This window comes from Hemibagrus wyckioides, linkage group LG15 (assembly GCF_019097595.1).
Source record: "Hemibagrus wyckioides isolate EC202008001 linkage group LG15, SWU_Hwy_1.0, whole genome shotgun sequence".
In the NCBI taxonomy this organism is placed as follows: domain Eukaryota; kingdom Metazoa; phylum Chordata; class Actinopteri; order Siluriformes; family Bagridae; genus Hemibagrus; species Hemibagrus wyckioides.
Window position 1 is genome coordinate 3049251 of NC_080724.1, and position 19327 is coordinate 3068577.

The 19327-nt window shown below is 41.8% G+C and overlaps 1 protein-coding gene across 2 annotated transcripts; it reads left to right on the forward strand.

Annotated features, from left to right (window-relative positions):
* tm9sf4 (transmembrane 9 superfamily protein member 4) lies at positions 1-18477 on the forward strand. 2 transcript variants are annotated; one of them, XM_058409551.1, is made up of 18 exons: positions 1-48; positions 1765-1875; positions 2589-2688; positions 2821-2989; positions 5962-6106; positions 8483-8606; positions 8736-8854; positions 8940-9051; positions 10990-11060; positions 11283-11415; positions 11505-11586; positions 11740-11815; positions 13314-13397; positions 13488-13663; positions 13840-13903; positions 15774-15893; positions 16281-16370; positions 17664-18477. In XM_058409551.1, exons 1-18 carry the CDS (start codon positions 16-18, stop codon positions 17811-17813), a joined length of 1959 nt encoding a protein of 652 aa, XP_058265534.1. In that variant the 5' UTR covers positions 1-15; the 3' UTR covers positions 17814-18477. The 2 variants fall into 2 exon arrangements, with proteins under 2 accessions (XP_058265534.1, XP_058265535.1); XM_058409552.1 differs by having other exon boundaries at positions 2-48; positions 11520-11586.
* The last annotated feature ends 850 nt before the right edge of the window (positions 18478-19327 follow it).

Sequence of the window (19327 nt, forward strand, 5' to 3'; positions counted from 1 at the left end):
CCGGTGACGTCACGAATGACACGTGTATTCAAGATGGCGGCCGCGATGGTGAGTTGAAACGACAACTCTGTGTTTTGGGAAATAATGTTCGTCTGTTTTGATTCGGGCGCGTTGTTTATTGTTATTTTTTTCCCTTTTATTATAACTACATCACTGATGTTGCTTTTATACATTTTAAATGTCCGCAGCTCTTAGATTCAGCCGCGTCACTGAGCTAGCTCCTTAGCAAGCTAGATAATTAGCCAGTTAGCTTTCCCATTCCTCTGGATTAGCAAGCTAAATCGGATAGTCGTTTAAATTTGTAAAGTCAACCTAAAGTATCTTGCCGATGCGTGTGACGACTACGAATTGGGGCACGATTTCTGGAAATGACACAGCTCCTTGTCATTGCGAAAATACCTCAAATAATTAAATAATTATGAATAAATATATTATTTTTGGCTCGTGCAGCTCCTGTGATGGGTTTGCAATTTGAGACTTCCCGACAGTCTTTTCGCTCTCAGTGTGCATTTAATTCCACCTGCTACTCTAAACTAGTTTGGGAGACTTGATTCGGATTGAAATCGTACCGATTTATTCGAGATGTAGGACTTAATTCGGGTTAACGTGACGTGCGCGAGCTCTCTGGTGTGCACGAGCCCAGAAGTCTTGCTGTAGATAACGTTAGACAGTTGTCTGTCATGCACACAGACACTGGATCGACTTGTTTGAGGTATTTGTACAGAATTGTGCAATACTGGGACAAAAACACAGTAGGGATCAAAAAACGACTTAAAAAACTATTCAGCTGTTGTGAAAAATAAAAAAAAATATATATACGATGTGTGATATACGTGTAAAGGATGGTATTCGTCTAAAATCTGAAATATCTGGCAACCCATAAATCGAGGAAACAATATTTTCCTGCTCTGTAGGAATGCTTTGTCTTTTTTAATCACTTTTATATATCTTAAATATCTTATATGACCCTAACTAATGATCGATTTCAATATGATTTTTGTGTGTGTATGTATATATATATATATAATGTGTGTGTATATATATATATATATATATATATATATATATATATATATATATATATATATATAAAGATATTATATATATATTAGATATATACAATATATACAGAGTTAATTAAGCACTCTAGTGAAATTCCACACTCATGACTGAAATTTTCCATACAGACACTAAAGCTAAACATCGATCATCTTTACATAGGTTTCAGAACGTTTTACGTTATCACTTTGGAGCTCATTCGAGGTCTGGGTTGTTGGTCAGAAGGTCAGGGTTCAAGTCCCACCACCACCAAGCTCCACTGTTGGGTGATTGAGCAAGGCACTTAACAACTTTCTGCTCTGGGGAGGGATGTATCATCGCTGCCCCTGCGCTCTGACCCCAACTTTATAAGCTGGGATACATAAAGAAATGAATTCCGCAGTGCTATAATGTCCATGTGGCGATAATAAAGGCTAATCTAGTTCCTCCTGGATTTTGCGAATGCAGATAATGTATGCGAAAGCAGTTGAATGCCATGATATCAGAAAAGCTTTCAATTTATTATTATTATTATTATTATTTTTAAAGATTACTGTAGATTTCGCGCAGATTTGGGCCGAGACGCTCTGTGTGACCTCATCACAAAACGCACTCTGCCCTGAGCTTCAGAATCCTGTGCTTGATGTGTATGTGTGTGTGTGTGTGTGAGAGAGAGAGAGAGAAATAATGCCATGCTTATGATGTGGCTCTGTGTTTGTTCCGCAGGAGTCGTGGGTCGTGCTGCTGTTCCTGTCCCTGCTTCCTGTGGTCAAGCCGTTCTATGTGCCTGGTGTTGCACCTATTGATTTCCATCAGAGTGATATCGTTGAGATCAAGGTGCGCACGGCTGTCTGTTCAGCTTCACTACACTATACTATAGAGTATACAGTCTGCTTAGGACAATACACGACTACGCTTATGTTTATTTTAAAACTGGGCTGAATGGCATTGTTTGCTAACCATTGTTCCAAGAATAGTGTTTGAAATACTGTTTAAAGATGTCACTATTTAAATTAGACGTGTCAGAAAAGCATATAACTATAAACTGAGCGTCTGTATGAGTTCTCTGTGTGAGATCATTTAATCCAGGGAACAGAACTAACCATGCAAGAGTCTGGGATAATCCTTTACATGGTCACATTTTCAGTAGAGATGGGCAGGGCTACCAGACGCTGATTCAGGAGTAGAAAAAATTCTTAAAAACGAACTCTACACCATGCGACTTATTTTTCAGCATTTTAATAATTCATCATATTCTGAAAAAGCTGGAGGTGTTTCATTACATGCCGTCGACCTCAGTTGCAGTCAACTGGGTTAGTTTGCTTAGTTAACAAATGAAAAAACCATTAGTGTTCCATTTTTGAGACAATACAACTCTTCTAAAATTCCTACACTAGACATAATCCATAACGTAAGTGTGTAGTGTACATATATGTCATCATTTGGGCCTCAATTTTTAAAGAAACCTTTACTTTTTAGCCCAAGAATCGTTCAGGTTTTTGTGCCACAGATCTGCGGATGTTAACCTACTGGCTTTTTGTCGTGTGTAGGCAGTAAAGCTCACCAGTTCCAGGACCCAGCTACCCTACGAGTACTACTCGCTTCCCTTCTGTCGACCCACAAGCATCGTGTACAAAGCCGAGAACTTGGGTAAGTTACAAGGATAAAACAAACAAACAAGCATAGCAGTGTGTTAGAAATGAACGTACTCCACATTCAGGTCGCGGCTAATGAAATGGCCTTTTCTGCTTCTCTCACTGGGACTGTGACAACGGTGAACAGGCGAGGTTTTACGAGGCGATCGTATCGTGAACACACCGTACCAGGTGAAGATGAACCAGAACAAGAAGTGTGAGCTGGTGTGTTCGAAACCTGGGCAGCCCATTAAACTTGGCGTGGCCGAAAGCAAGCTGATTGCCGAGCGCATCCAAGAGGAGTACTACGTCCACCTGTAAGTTGCTCTAATATCATACTCATTATCATGTTATCATATCCTACTGCTGGCTGCCAGAGTAGTAACCTTTCCCAGTGGATGGAGGTTTTCTTACCTCTACAATGAAACCTTCTGGAGGGAGAGTGTATATATGCATCCTATCATATACATCGATCAGGCTTATCATTGTGAGAGATGAAGTGAATAAGACTGATGATCTCCTCATCATGGCACCTGTTAGTGGGTGGGATATATTAGGCAGCAGGTGAACATTTTGTCCTCAAAGTTGATGTTAGAAGCAGGAAAAATGGACAAGCGTAAGGATTTGAGCTTTGAGTTTGACGAAGGGCCAAATTGTGATGGCTAGACCACTGGATCAGAGCATCTCCAAAACTGCAGCTCTTATGGGGTGTTCCACGATCTGCAGTGGTCAGTATCTATCAAAAGTGGTTCAAGGAACAGCGGTGAACCGGCGACAGGGTCATGGACGGTCAAGGCTCATTGATGCACGTGGGGAGAGAAGGCTGGGCCGTGTGATCCGATCCAACAGACGAGCTGCTGTTGCTCAGATTGCTGAAGAAGTTAATGCTGGTTCTGATAGAATGTTGTCAGAATACACAGTGCAGGACGGGTCAGGGATGTTCTGGCAGCAAAAGAGGGACCAACATAATATTAGGCAGGTGGTCATAATGTTATACTCTACTGTCTTCGCTCTCGTTGGTTGTCGCTGCACCTATTCACCTCATATTTAAATAAGGGTAGACTTTCCTGATCTTTGTCTCATCACTGGACACGCCCACATCTAAACATCAGCAGTCGCTGTCACTCATGTCACCGGCTTTTACTGAAAATGAATGATCTCCAGTTACTGTCATGCTGTATGTGTCAAGAAATACATAGCTGGCTTCTTATTGGTCATTTTATCGACACGCCCCTGTTACATCTTTGTGTTCTTATAAATCATCACGAGGAGAAGTTGCGTGTTTATAGAATTGTAACTTGGCTTTTGAACGTCTGCGCCGTTCCATGACAACCGAGTTTTGGGGGCGGAGCTTTGAGTGTATGGACGGATTCCAATCTCTTTAAAGCGGTCTTATTAGTTTCTGATTTTTCCTGTAGGGCTTTTCACACTTGGTTAACTCTGGGTCATTTGAAACCCATGGATAAGTATAATATATCCTGTGGTATCTGGTTTCACATTAGTTGTTGAATACATGTTACAGGTTCACAATAAATCCTGGATATTCACACTGTACAGTCCTAAATCCTGGCGTAAAGTGTTTTATTTGCAGTGTCAGTAAGCATGATTGGATAAATACAGCATGCAGTCACCGTAAATAACAGCCCGTCTCATGCTTTCCCATCAGCAAGAAATAATTTCACCACGTAAATCCTCCTTGGCTATTTTGAGATGTACAAAGGCAAGAAAAGACTTTTTTTTAGGTATTATGTATGCCACATTTCTGTTTCTGTGTCATGTGATCCGAGGCACGCACCGTTAACCACCGCTAGGGGTTTGCTTAAAAAGCAGCACTGAGTCCGTTTCCAAATTGCACACTTTCCGTTCCTCTACCCAGAGGTAAAAGCTGGGTTGAGAACGACGATGACCCGGGGTTAAGCTCAGTGTGAAGAGCCTTCGCAGGTTTCCTTTGTTGTCCTGGATGTATCCCACAGGAGCCAGAGCTTTGAACTCCTTCAAACACATTTAATACCAAACGGTGTCCAATCAGGCATAACATTATGACCAGTGAGAGGTGCCGTGAATAAGACTGATGATCTCCTCATCATGGCACCTGTTATTGGGTGGGATGGATATATTAGGCGGCAAGTGAACATTTTGTCCTCCAAAAAATGAAGTGGGGAAAAATGGACAAGCGTAAGGATTTGAGTGATTTTGACCAGGGGACAAATTCTGATGGCTAGACCACTGGATCAGAGCATCTCCAAAACTGTAGCTCTTGTGGGGTGTTCCCGGTCTGCAGTGGTCCTGATCTATCAAAAGAGTCCTTTAAGTCCGGTGAGCACCTCACAACTTGCACGACTTAAAGGATCTGCTGCTAACATCTTGGTGTCAGATACCATGGAGTCCATGCCTCAACAGGTCAGGGCTGTTTTAGTAGCATTAAGGGAGGGACCAACACAATATGAGGCAGGTGGTCATAATGTTGTGCCTGATCAGTGTATGTTAAACATGCGTTCGTGTAAAGTTATTGCTTGGTGAAAAAGCTTTGTGTACGCAAAGCCGTGTTTCTGCTTACTGGATTCAAAAGGAAGAAACGCCTATTTTAATGCTTCAGTGAACTTTTTAGCTCACATTTCAACACATACAGAGCGGAAGAGACAACACAGCTCATGATTTGTTCTGTTAGGCTTTGATGCAGGCACAAACAACAGAATTCCTAATGTTGTGATCAGCTCTCAGGACGTAATAGACTCATGGTCAATAAATACCATGTGACGTCTTTCTGTGGGTGACCTCATTCCTGTCCGCCAGTGATTATGTCAAGCCTGATGTTAATGTGCATGAAAAAAAAGATCACGGGAGTTGATTAGTGTCTTGCTGCATGAAGCTTGCTGTTTTCAAATAACTATTGAGGTTAACATATTTGTGGTGGTTCGGCATCACCAGCACAAGACAGAAAAGAAATATTAGCTAGTTATCTATCTAATGCTGACAGTGCAATTACACTAATTACTAGAATTTTGCGGACACTGTTGTTGTTGTTGTCCAAAGAATGATAAATAGCATTTGTACACTATTGGTAGTCCAGCATCAGGACCCAGCGCTCTCATTGACACGGCCCGGGTGCCGGTCCCAAGCCTGGATAAAATGGGAGGATTGCATCAGGAAGGGGATCCATGCAGACCAAACGATCCGCTGTGGCGATCCCGAACAGGGAGCAGCCGAAAGAACAACATTTGTACACTTTTGTAGTTGTTTTCCATTATTAAGCGCCCAATACCTCTGACCAGTCAATATGTATTAACAGAATTGCAGACAATCTTCCTGTGGCCACCAGGCTGGAGTTTTACCCAAACAGAGAAGCAGGAACCGATGAGGAACAGAAGAAAGACATAGTAAAAGATGTCCAGTTTGAACATGGCTACAGACTGGGCTTCGCTGACAGTAACAAGGTAAGTGCACTTACTGACTCTGTCACATGGTGGTCTGGGAAAGCCTGTCAGATGTTATTATGGCTGAAAAGGCAGAAATTGAGGCCCCCCCCCCCCATACAATATCTGACTAAATTAACCAAACTGAGTACTAACCACTTTTCCTATGACTGAAATGTCTGGTTTGTATTTTGGATTTTCTGCATTAGCAAATACTTTAGAATGTAATGTTTGATTTGAGAGACAGCTCATGATGACAGCCAAACATTTTAGAGCCTTTGTGCCACGCATGCAAACCCTAAATATTTTACAGTGTGCCTTGAAATCCAGATATTTTTCTTATAAACTTGCTATAATAAGCTAATAACAATGTAGTAAACTTAAACAGAATTTTTTCTCTTCCTGCATAAGAGCAAAACAGTGAGGAGACAAGCATCTAGAGATAAGCGTATAAATGACCGCAATGACCTCAGTGTTCAAGCTTTTGTTGTTGATTATCTTTACACCGATCAGGCATAACATTATGACCACTGAGAGGTGCCATGAATAACACTGATGATTTCCTCATCATGGCACCTGTTAGTGGGTGGGATATATTAGGCAGCAAGTCAACATTTTGTCCTCAAAGTTGATGTGTTAGAAGCAGGAAAAATGGACAAGCATAAGGATTTGAGCGAGTTTGATGAAAGGCCAAATTGTGATGGCTAGATGACTGGATCAGAGCATCTCCAAAACTGCAGCTCTTGTGGGGTGTTCCCGGTCTGCAGTGGTCAGTATCTATCAAAAGTGGTCCAAGGAAGGAACAGTGGTGAACCAGCGACAGGGTCATGGACGGCCAAGGCTCATTGATGGACGTGTGGCGCGAAGGCTGCCCCGTGTGATCCGATCCAACAGACAACTACTGTTGCTCAAATTGCTGAAGAAGTTAATGCTGGTTCTGATATAAAGGGGTCAGAATACACAGTGCAGGACGGGTCAGGGCTGTTTTGGCAGCTAAAGGAGGACCAACACAATAATAGGCAGGTGGTCATAATGTTATGCCTGATTAGTGTATGATCAAAATGGTTACACAGATTTCCTGATGTAAACCATTCTTTTATGCTCTTTATATATATATAAAACATATTTCAGTTTAGGAAATTGTCTGTCCATATTTTGGTCCCTCCAGGATTTTTGTGACTACTGCAGCTTGTTTCAAAGAAAAAGTAGTTTTGTCCTACTTCAGTTGTACACACAGGAATCTTCTTTTAAATTAATATCGGTGATGACACACGTTACTTTCTGTGATAGCGCCTCTCATGTTCGATGCCCATGAATTGAAAAGGGTTTTTGGCTGAATGCATGTTGTGATGCGTGTCGTCCCACTGTTCAAATCTGCTGAAAATCATGAAATTATTTCGTAATTTTACATTAGTTTCTGTGAGTTAGTTAATCTTGTTGCTGCTGTTTGAACAATTTCAAATAGGGACAGGAAAAAAGTCCAGGATCTTTACATCCTTTACTTTCAGGGTGGGATCTCCAAATATTTGGCGAGGGTGCAGAATTTATGCTGCTCCGCCCTTCTTTTTCAGTAGTGAATAGTAGTACGCCATTTCCCAGGTGTCTCACTCTTAAGTAAGGAATACCTCCCTAACGCATAATACAGACAGATTACGAAGTGTTTGTTGTTTACACTATATGGCCAAAAGTTTTGGGACGCCTGCCTTTACATGCACATGAATGTAATATGGAGTTGTCCCACCCTTTGCAGCTATAACAGCTTCAACTCTTCTGGGAAGGCTTTCCACGAGGTTTAGGAGCGTGTTCATGGGAATTTTTGACCATTCCTTTAGAAGTGCATTTGTGAGGTCAGGCACTGATGTTGGACGAGAAGGCCTGGCTCACAGTCTCCACTCTAATTCATCACAAAGGTGTTCTATCGGTTGAGCCCAGTCAAGTTCCTCCCATCCATGTCTTTATGGACCTTGCTGTGGTCACTGGTGTGCAGTCATGTTGGAACAGGAAGGGGTCATCCCCAAACTGTTCCCACAAAGAGCATGAAATTGTCCAAAATGTCTTGGTATGAAGCTGAAGCAGTAAGAGTTCCTTTCACTGGAACTAAGGGGCCGAGCCCAACCCCTGAAAAACAACACCTGAATTCAATGATTTGGAGGGGTGTCCCAAAACTTTTGGCAGTATAGTGTATGTGCTGCCTTACATTAAGGCCAGATCACAGGACATTGTGAAACACAAACCTGTTTGACTCATGTTTTCGGTTTCTAGTTAAACTGTTGGTAACTCCCAGGTTTTCAATCTGAATCTCTTGCTTGGAGTGCTAGTGTACTGTGTGTGTTGTGCTTGTGGGATTTCTGTGGCCTCTAACATTTAGTAAATAAAGATGTTTTCTGTTTCCTGCAGTTCTACTTGCACAACCACCTGTCCTTCATTCTGTACTACCACAAAGAGAAGGTGGAGGAGGAAGAGGAGCACACTTACCGTGTTGTACGATTTGAGGTGGTGCCACAGAGCATCAAGCTCGAAGGTAACATCTTCACTCAAACTGTCCAACATATAACGGTCAAATGTGCTTTCGTTTTCATTTATTCTCTCTCTCTCACTGTTTCACTGCAACTGAGAAATGAGTAAAAGCTAAAATGCAAATCTCTCTTAGACCTGAAAACCGAATCGAATGGTGCGTGCACGTTACCGGAGGCGAGTGGTTCCGCTCCTCAGGAGATCGATCCATCCAAAGAGAACAACGTTCTCTTCACCTACTCCGTGCACTGGGAGGTGAGACACAGGTCACCTTTTCAGAGCAATGTCCACGTGTCCTGTAACATTCCTGACGTCTCTGCATCTTTCTGCCGGTGTGTAGGAGAGCCAGGTGAAGTGGGCGTCTCGCTGGGACACCTACCTCACTATGAGTGATGTACAGATTCACTGGTTCTCCATCGTGAACTCCGTGGTGGTTGTATTCTTCTTGTCAGGTATAAATACTTCACGTGATGTAAAAAGGTTTCATTAACACATGACCTAATAAGTACTGTAAACATTATATACACTTTGTTTTTATTATTATTATTAATAATAATAATAATGGTAATACTGTTTTTCTTTGGTGGGGCAGAAATTGGTTTTTAGGTTTCATTAACACATGACCTAATAAGCACTGCAAACATTATGTGCACTCTATTATCATTATTATTATTATTATTATTATTATTAATAATAATAATTATTAATAAATAATAATAAGAAGAAGAATTATTTATTTATACATATATATATATATATATATATATATATATATATATATATATATATATATATATATATATATATATATATATATAATTTTCTTCTGGGGGACAAATTAGTTTTCAGGTTTCAATAACATTTCTGTCAACAACTGGTAGAGCAACATACCATTCGAAACTGGTCTATAACTAAAGAAACAAAAGACGGGGGAAAAATTGAAATGCATGCGGAAATTTCAGAATAAAACACAAATGGTTTATTTACCATCGTAAAAAAATAATAATAAAAAGGGAAGAAATTGTATTTTAATATTTCAAATTTGACAAAATTCTAAACCCAGGGTAACACACGAATCCCCCTTCCATTTAGCACCACTCTTATCCATTTTCTATTCATTGTGGCAGTAGCACTACTGTTAAAAGAAGAAAATTAAAGGAATACTCCATTCTTTTTTCTTTTTTTTTGTTTTCCAACCTTTCTGCTTATGGGCAATGTTTACCTATACTGGGACAGAAAACACTCTCTAAGAGAAGTCTCAGAAGGTCAGTTGCTGAATCTGTTAATGAATGCTTTGTATAAACATGCTTTATAAAGCAAAAAGGTAGATTCATGAACATGAATACACTATATTGCCAAAAGTTTTGGGACATCTGCCTTTACATGTACATGAATGTAATATGGAGTTGTCCCGCCCTTTGCAGCTTATAACAGCTTCAACTCTTCTAGGAAGGCTTTCCACAAGGTTTAGGAGTGTGTTTATGGGAATTTTTGACCATTCCTCTAGAAGCGCATTTGTGAGGTCAGGCACTGATGTTGGACGAGAAGGTCTGGCTCTCAGTCTCCGCTCTAATTCATCCCAAAGGTGTTCTATGGGGTTGAGGTCAGGACTCTGTGCAGGACAGTCAAGTTCCTCCACACCAAACTCACTCATCCATGTCTTTATGGACCTTGCTTTGGTCACTGGTGTGCAGTCATGTTGGAACAGGAAGGGGTCATCCCCAAACTGTTCCGATAATGTTGGAACTAAGAGACCAAGAAAAACACCACCTGAATTCAATGATTTGGAGGGGTGTCCCAAAATTTTGGCAGTAGCTATTGGTGTGGTAGTCTTTATTGGTCACACATCCATTACTGCACAGTGCAATTCTTTTCTTCACATATTTCATCCTTGGAGGGTTGGGGTCAGTGCACAGGGTCAGCCATGATGCAGCACCCCTGACAAGAGTGGGTTGGAAACTTGGCAGTGCTGGGGCTTGAACCCTGTTCTTCCAGGCAGTGACCCAGAGCTTTATCCGCTTGTGCTACCACTGCCCCCATTTAATACTTAAAGTTAATGCTTCCCTTGATAATTTTAAAGCATTAAATAGATACAGACTTAATAGACTGGATGATTTTCTACCGTATTTAGACACTGACACACAGTGATGCACCTTTGAAGGACCAGTTGACACCTCTCATTTAGAGTGTGTGTGTGTGGGTGGTGAGGTGTTAGAAGTGTGAAGAAATTGCTTCAGGATGACTTGCACTAGTTCTGTGTTCAATGCACAGACACTGCATACAGAAAGCCTAGCAATAATAACAGCAGTAACATTTCAGAATACCGCAGAACTAGATTTTCTTGTTAGAGCAGCACACGTGTGTTCATGAGTAAATTTGCATGTCTGCAGGCATCCTGAGTATGATCATCATCAGGACCCTGAGGAAAGACATAGCAAACTACAACAGAGAGGACGACATCGTAAGTGAAACATGTCCACCCCTCAGCTGGCCTTAAACTTCTCTTCTCAATTTGCATTTACTAATCTCTCTCTCTGTGTGTCTCTCTCTCTCTCTCTCTCCCCCTCTCTCTCTCTCCCCCTCTCTTTGTCTGTCTCTCTATCCCTCTGTCTCCCTCTCTCTGTCTTTCTCTGTCTCTCTCTCGGTCTCCCTCTCTTTGCCTCTCTCTCTCTCCCTCCCTCAGGAGGACACTATGGAAGAATCCGGCTGGAAGAACGTGCACGGAGATGTTTTCCGGCCACCTCAGTATCCCATGATCCTAAGCTCTCTGCTAGGCTCTGGGATTCAGCTCTTTTGTATGATCCTCATCGTTATCTGTGAGTAGGACATTCATGAAGCATCATAAGACCAGTGAGAGAAACACTATTTAAAACTGGTGTGTGTGTTTTTTCTGTGTGTGATAAAGTTGTGGCCATGCTAGGCATGTTGTCTCCATCTAGTCGGGGGGCTCTGATGACCACTGCCTGCTTCCTCTTTATGTTTATGGGGTAAGATGTGTTTGTAACTATGTGTGTGTGTGTGTTTGCTGTCTGCTTGTGTATGTACACATGCCTGCGCATGAAAGAATCCTTCTGAGAGTTTATATCATTCCCTAGCTGTTCTTAATAAGTGTGTGGGTGTTGTTTTTTTGGCTTCTCCAGCGTGTTTGGTGGCTACTTTGCTGGCCGTCTGTACCGCACTCTGAAAGGTCACAGATGGAAGAAAGGAGCTTTCTGTGTGAGTAATTGCACTTTAACACAAAACCTGGCTAAAAATGGATTTGCATAAACAAAATTTCCCACTGCGTTACTCCCGTTAATGTAAAGATTGTGGTGAACATTTGAATCCTGAAACCATTCTTCTTTATTCCAAATCATACATTTAATATTTAGCTATTTAAGCATATGGAAACTTCAGTGCACTGCTAGCTATGTGCATTATGTAGCTTCATCCTCATTCTCTCCGGCTAGAGTTTTATTATTCAAACTTGAAGGAAATCACAGTGTCACCTCAAACATAAATATACTACCTAACTACCTTCTTTATTTATGGAGCTTCAGTGTTTCCACATCAGCTGATATACACTATATGGCAAAAGATATGGAGATACCTGACCCAACACATTCATATGTGCTTTTTTAACATTCACTATATTGCCAAAAATTATGGGACATCTGCCTTTATATGCACATGAATGTAATATGGAGTTGACCCGCCCTTTGCAGCTATAACAGCTTCAACAAGGTTTAGGAGTGTGTTTATGGGATTTTTTTGACCATTCCTATAGAAGTGCATTTGTGAGGTCAGGCACTGATGTTGGACAAGAAGGCGTGGCTCGCAGTCTCCGTTCTAATTCATCCCAAAGGTGTTCTATGGGGTTGAGGTCAGGACTCTGTGCAGGCCAGTCAAGTTCCTCCATACCAGACTCGCTCATCCATGTCTTGCTTTGTGCACTGGTGTGCAGTCATGTTGGAACAGGAAGGGGTCATCCCCAAATTGTTCCCACAAAGCATGAAATTGTCCAAAATGTCTTGGTATGAAGCTGAAGCATTAAGAGTTCCTTTCACTGGAACTAAGGGGCCGAGCCCAACCCCTGAAAAACAACACCTGGATTCAGTTAATTTGGAGGGGTGTCCCAAAACTTTTGGCAATATAGTGAATGTGTGTGATTTATAAAGTGTCCACAAATGTTTGACCATATAATGCTAGGCATCCGTCCCGCCCCCAAGTCTTCTGGATAGTCTTGATTAGTGAGTGTAATGTGAGGGGTTTCACACAGCTCATGACAGTTTTAAGGACAAGTCGAGCTCGTCAGTCTGTAAATGTTACTGTTTGACATGGAAATCAGATGGACCGAGGTCTTTGGACTCTGCCATGCCATCTAGTGGCCATCGTTTTTAATCGTCCAGATGTACGTCAGACGTGTAATCTGGTATGCGAGTGGTGCTGATTGCACAAAAAGTATGTCTAATGAAAGTGAAAAATATTTGTACCTTTGCACAGACTACTGCTTGACGTGAATGCCCAAACTACTGACGTGTTCACTTTTGCATTTTATGGGATAATGTCATTTCTTTATGTACAGAAACCCAACAAGCTGTGTGTATTATTTAATATATTATATTCAATTTATATTAAATTATATAGATATTATTTAAATAGCTCGTCATAGTCTATACTGTTTTTTTTTTGAGGAAACTAGCTAATATATGTCATGTGTTTGTGTTTCCTGTAGACTGCGACCCTGTACCCTGCAGTAGTGTTTTCGATCTGTTTTGTTCTGAACTGTTTTATCTGGGGAGAGCACTCCTCAGGGGCTGTGAGTATATGTACAATCTGCCTCTCGCACCTCTTACACTGATTTACACACTCATTTTATATCAATTTATATGTTTTTCTCCTGTCTCAGGTACCATTTACTACAATGCTGGCTCTGTTGTGTATGTGGTTCGGTATCTCAATGCCGCTTGTCTATTTGGGCTACTACTTCGGCTTCCGCAAGCAGCCCTACGACAACCCTGTGCGCACCAACCAGATCCCACGGCAAGTTCCAGAGCAGCGCTGGTATATGAACAAGTTTGTAGGGTAAGTCTGGTTTATACAAACACGGTGTGTAAAAAATGAAGTGGAGAGCTTGGTCATACTTGCTAATCAGAGCTGTTTGGTACTAATATTAAACATTCTATTTTGAATCGCTGAGGACTGAAGAGTTAGCAGGCTCGATGTTATATCCATGCTATTATCTGCTGTCTTTTATGCAGGATCCTGATGGCCGGCATTCTCCCCTTTGGTGCAATGTTTATTGAGCTCTTCTTCATCTTCAGCGTAAGTCCGGCTTGCAAATGAACATGGTTTCCCTCCACGTGAATTTTGTCAGAAATAACTGAATAACAATATTTCATAAATATTTTTCATTCGTCTTGCTCTGTTTACACGGTTCACATGGGATTTGATCTGTGTACTTTTTTATGTATAAGGATGTGCAAAGAGACTTTTATACAAAGATTTCATCATCATTTTCACTTTTAAACCTAGGAGTTACCAATAGTTTAACTAGACACCGAAAACACGAGTCAAACAGGTTTGTCTTTCGCATTGTCCTGTGATCTGGACTTAATGGAAAGCAGCACATAGACTATATTGCCAAACGTTTTGGGACACCCCTCCACATCATTTAATTCAGGGGTTGGACTCGGCCCCTTAGTTCCAGTGAAAGGAACTCTTAATGCTTCATACCAAGGCATTTTGGACAAGTTCATTTTGGACTTTGTGGGAACAGTTTGGGGATGACCCCTTCCTGTTCCAACACGACTGCACACCAGTGCACAAAGCAAGACATGGATGAGCGAGTCTGGTATGGAGGAACTTGACTGGCCTGCACAGAGTCCTGACCTCAACCCCATAGAACACCTTTGGGATGAATTAGAACGGAGACTGCGAGCCAGGACAAAACTGGGACGTCTGCCTTTGACACATGAATGTAATATGGAGTTGTCCCGCCCTTTGCAGCTATAACAGCTTCAACTCTTCTGGGAAGGCTTTCCACAAGGTTTAGGAGTGTGTTTATGGGAATTTTTGACCATTCCTCTAGAAGAACATTTGTGAGGTCAGGCACTGATCTTGGACGAAAAGGTCTGGCTCGCAGTCTCCACTCTAATTCATCCCAAAGGTGTTCTATGGGATTGAGGTCAGGACTCTGTGCAGGTCAGTCAAGTTCCTCCACACCAAACTCACTCATCCATGTCTTTATGGACCTTGCTTTGTGCACTGGTGTGCAGTCATGTTGGAACAGGAAGGGGTCATCCCCAAACTGTTCCCACAAAGTAGGGAGCATGAAAATGTGTTGGTATGAAGCTGAAGCATTAAGAGTTCCTTTCACTGGAACTAAGGGGCCGAGTTCACAATGCACGATTTTAGCACTGATTTTCAGTCGCCGACTAGTTTTGCAAAGTCGCCGAGAAATGCCCAAAAGCATGGCAATTCAGAGCTTGTGCACGCGAGTGACAATCGTGCAGTGCGAATAACTAAAGACGTGATATGAGAGATTCGCTGATGAGTCGCCAACTCCCGTGAAATATTTGGCATGATAAATATCTGGACCTGTCAGCGACTCAAAATCGTGCAATGTAGAAGAAGTTCTGAGTGAAAAATAGCTCAGTGATGATTTACAGCCGATGAGAGAGAGAGAGCGAGATACAGAGCAGCGGTCAGTTCGGGGAGGAGTTATAGACCACAATAAATTGTGAAGTCATACAGTGTGAAAGCTCCTGCCGCCGATCCATCGTGCAGTGTGAACACAGCAGAGACCGAATGCTACCCTAGAGAGTTGTTCAGTGTGAAAACAACAAAATGACCAATGGTGTGGCTAGATACGAGTCGTCTTCCTGGGCTGGGATGGAGGTTTAGAGCCCTGTGAATCTGCATTGAAACTGCATTTTGGTAGGTCAAACTCACGGCCACCATTGAAGTCCACTATATGGAGAAAAATCCTTTAAAAAAACATAATTTCTTTATGACTGAAAAAAGAAAGACATGAACATCTTGGATGACGAGGGGGTGAGGGACTGATTTGTAGATTTTTGTTCTGGAAGTGAATTTCTCCTTTAAGGCAGATTTAATCGGTCTACCTTGCTCATGTTCTGTAGTGTGTAATGACGTCTGTTGCTTTACAGTGACGTTTTCTCTTCCCAACCAGGCTATCTGGGAGAACCAGTTTTACTATTTGTTTGGCTTCCTCTTCCTGGTCTTCATCATCTTGGTGGTGTCCTGTTCCCAGATCAGTATTGTCATGGTCTACTTCCAGCTCTGTGCAGAGGTGTGTTTTTGTGGGATGGGGGATTTTGTGTGTATAAATATTTTATCTGTTTGATTTGCATTTGGATCAGATCAGCATGCAGGTTTGCCCCAATGTTAAATACTTAACAATATAATATATACACCGATCAGCCATAACATTATGACCACTAAGAGGTGAAGTGAATAACACTGATGATCTCATCATGGCACCTGTTAGTGGGTGGGATATATTAGGCAGCAAGTCAACATTTTGTCCTCAAAGTTGACGTGTAAGGATTTGAGCTTTGAGGTTGACGAAGGACCAAATTGTGATGTCTAGACCACTGGATCAGAGCATCTCCAAAACTGCAGCTCTTGTGGGGTGTTCCTGGTCTCCCGGTCATAATGTTATGCTTTCTTTCACCAGGACTACCGGTGGTGGTGGAGGACCTTCATAGTGTCAGGAGGTTCTGCCTTTTACGTGCTCATCTACGCCATTTTCTACTTCGTTAATAAGGTAATAACACAGTAATGTAAAGGCTTTGCGTGTTTATGATGGCGTGTTTTGCGTTTCTTTCCTCGGGTGTGGCGTTGGGTGTGACTTGAAGAGTTCTGTGCCTTAATTTATACTAATGACCAGGTTTCGTATACTACAGAATGTGAAATTGCCAGCGTCTGTGACGGATCACATGGCTAGACGTCGTACAGCTAGTTACAGATGCTGTAAATCCATACTAATAAAAAAAAAATGCATAAAAATAATCAGATTAAGAAGTAATGCATTTTAACAATGTATTTATCTAGCTTTGTTTTGTTACACAACTAGGAGTGCTAACAATGAATGTAATGCAATTAAAGATACACCCACAAGGAAAATTACTCTCTCTCACACACACACACACACACACACACACTCTCTCGCTCACTCTCTCTCTCTCTCACACACACACACACACACACACTCTCTCTCTCTCACACACACACACACACACACTCTCTCTCACTCTCTCTCATACATACTCTCTCTCTCTCTCACACACACACACACACACACACACACACACTCTCTCTCTCTCACACACACACACACACACACTCTCTCTCTCTCTCACACACACTCACTCTCTCTCTCTCTCACACACACTCACTCTCTCTCTCTCTCTCACTCTCTCTCATACATACTCTCTTTCTCTCTCGCGCACACACACACACACACTCTTCTCACACACACATGCGGGCTCTCTCTCTCTCTCTCTTTGTCTCTGTCTCTCACACACACACACACACACACACACTCTCTCTCGCTCACTCTCTCTCTCACACACACACATACACACTCTCGCTCACTCTCTCTCTCTCTCACACACACACACACACACACTCACTCACTCTCTCTCTCACTCTCTCATACATACTCTCTTTCTCTCTCGCACACACACACACACTCTTCTCACACACACATGCGGGCTCTCTCTCTCTGTCTCTGTCTCTCTCTCACACACACACACACACTCTTCTCACACACGTTCTCTCTCTCTCTCTCTCTCCCTCTCACACTCTCTCTTCCACACTCACTCACACACACACACACACTTCCACACTCTCTCTGTAAATGTGTGTTTAATGTTAATTGCTTAAACAAAACCAGATGTGTGTTTACAGGATTTAGTTCGAATGAACAAGAAAATAGATTTCTAGTTTGTTTTATTGCTCTGGCCTTGAATAATATTAGAAATCGAAGTGAAATTCGAACCAAATGCTCAAGGCTCTTAATGAATTAGATCATTAATTATCATTCCCTCTCTTCCAGCTGGACATTGTGGAGTTCATTCCCTCCTTGCTGTATTTCGGCTACACCACCCTGATGGTTATATCCTTCTGGCTCCTGACGGGAACGATCGGCTTTTACGCAGCCTACATGTTCATACGCAAAATCTATGCCGCCGTCAAAATCGACTGAACTGCTAGCCTTCGTCATTTTGTTACCTTTCTTTCCTTTCTTTATTCCTTTTTTTTTTTATTTTTTTTTTAAGTTTTACCTTCTGGTTTGGCAAGCAAGCACTGAAACCAGCGTGAGTTGTACGAGTGTGTGTAGCCGTTTCACGCCACGCTATGTGTGCGGCTCAGCCCCCTGTGGACCGGAGGAGAAAACAAAAGTGTTTTGTGCACAGAAAAGTCGGCCAATCGCTCGGAAGCTCCTCCGCTGAAACGGAGAATTCATCGATATAAATGTGTCTTCATTTTTTTTTATTATTATTATTTAATTCTGACTTTCTTGTTGCACACATCACATGGGCCAAAGTATACTGAGTGATATTATTTACTTGTCTTTATTTTTGTCGTCATTGGAATAAGGGTGAGACAGTAAACATGATTATATCCTTTTACAGACCATAGTCATTTTAAAAAGATTCTTAATAATACGTCATTTGAACCTATTCGGTTCAAAAACACTCGACCTTTGTACATACGTGTGTGTGTGTGGGTGGGTGGATGTGTGTGTGTGCGTGCGCGTGTGTGTGTAGGTGTGTGTACAGCATGCTGGAGGCAAAAAGGAGTGTGTGAAGTGATGCTAAAGTAATGTGGTACTGAGAAAATGAGATTAAAAAATCACAACTTCTTCATACTGGTGTTTTCCCTCTACCGTTATGATCATGGGCATCAAGCCCCGGTCGATATTATGTATAAGGTTTCTTAGGCAGCTCCAGGGATATTGGCAAAGATGGACAAATAGGTTATGAATAATTCTGTCACATTGGAAACACGATGACCTTTCTTCTTTTTTTTTCTTTGGGCTTTTCCCTTCAGGGGTCTCCACAGCGAATCATCTCTCTCCACCTATCCCTATCTTCTGCATCCTCAACACTTGCACCCACTAGCTTCATATCCTCATTTATTACATCCATATACCTCCTCATTGCCCTTCCTCTTTGCCTCCTGCCTGGCAGCTCCATGTCCAACATTCTCCTACTAATCTACTCTCTCTCCCTCCTGTCCAAACCATCTTAATCTGGCCTCTCCCTAACTCTGTCCCCCAAACATCCAACATGAGCCGTCCCTCTGATGTACTGATGTTCCTAATCCTGTCCAACCGTGTCACTCCCAAAAAGAACCTCTTGTCTCTTGTGACACTGCCTCTAAACCATACAGCACGGCTGGCCTCACCACTGTCTTGTGATGACCTTTACTTTTGTCTAAACATTAACCCCAGAAGTTCATGCTACTAGATCTTGGATTGCATCTTGGATTTTATTTTTTATTTAAATGTATTTATTTATTTTTTTTTTTATTATAACTGCATCACATATCCTACACCATGATTAATAGTAGGGATTAAAATGGCTTGTTTTTGTCTCATCTAAAGCTCTACGTAAATATCGAGCATAAGTTAATGATAGATAAATCTTTTTTTTTTCCTCTATTCCCCCCCTCCACACGCTAAAATACACTTTTACCCTCTTGCCTGGTTCGAGC

Bases quoted from the DNA above. Each gene is read 5' to 3' on its own strand.
- tm9sf4 (XM_058409551.1), top strand. From the start codon at position 16: ATGACACGTGTATTCAAGATGGCGGCCGCGATG. The intron at 49-1,764 runs GTGAGTTGAAAC...TTTGTTCCGCAG, and splicing joins TCAAGATGGCGGCCGCGATG to GAGTCGTGGGTCGTGCTGCT. The intron at 11,587-11,739 runs GTAAGATGTGTT...TGGCTTCTCCAG, and splicing joins TTCCTCTTTATGTTTATGGG to CGTGTTTGGTGGCTACTTTG.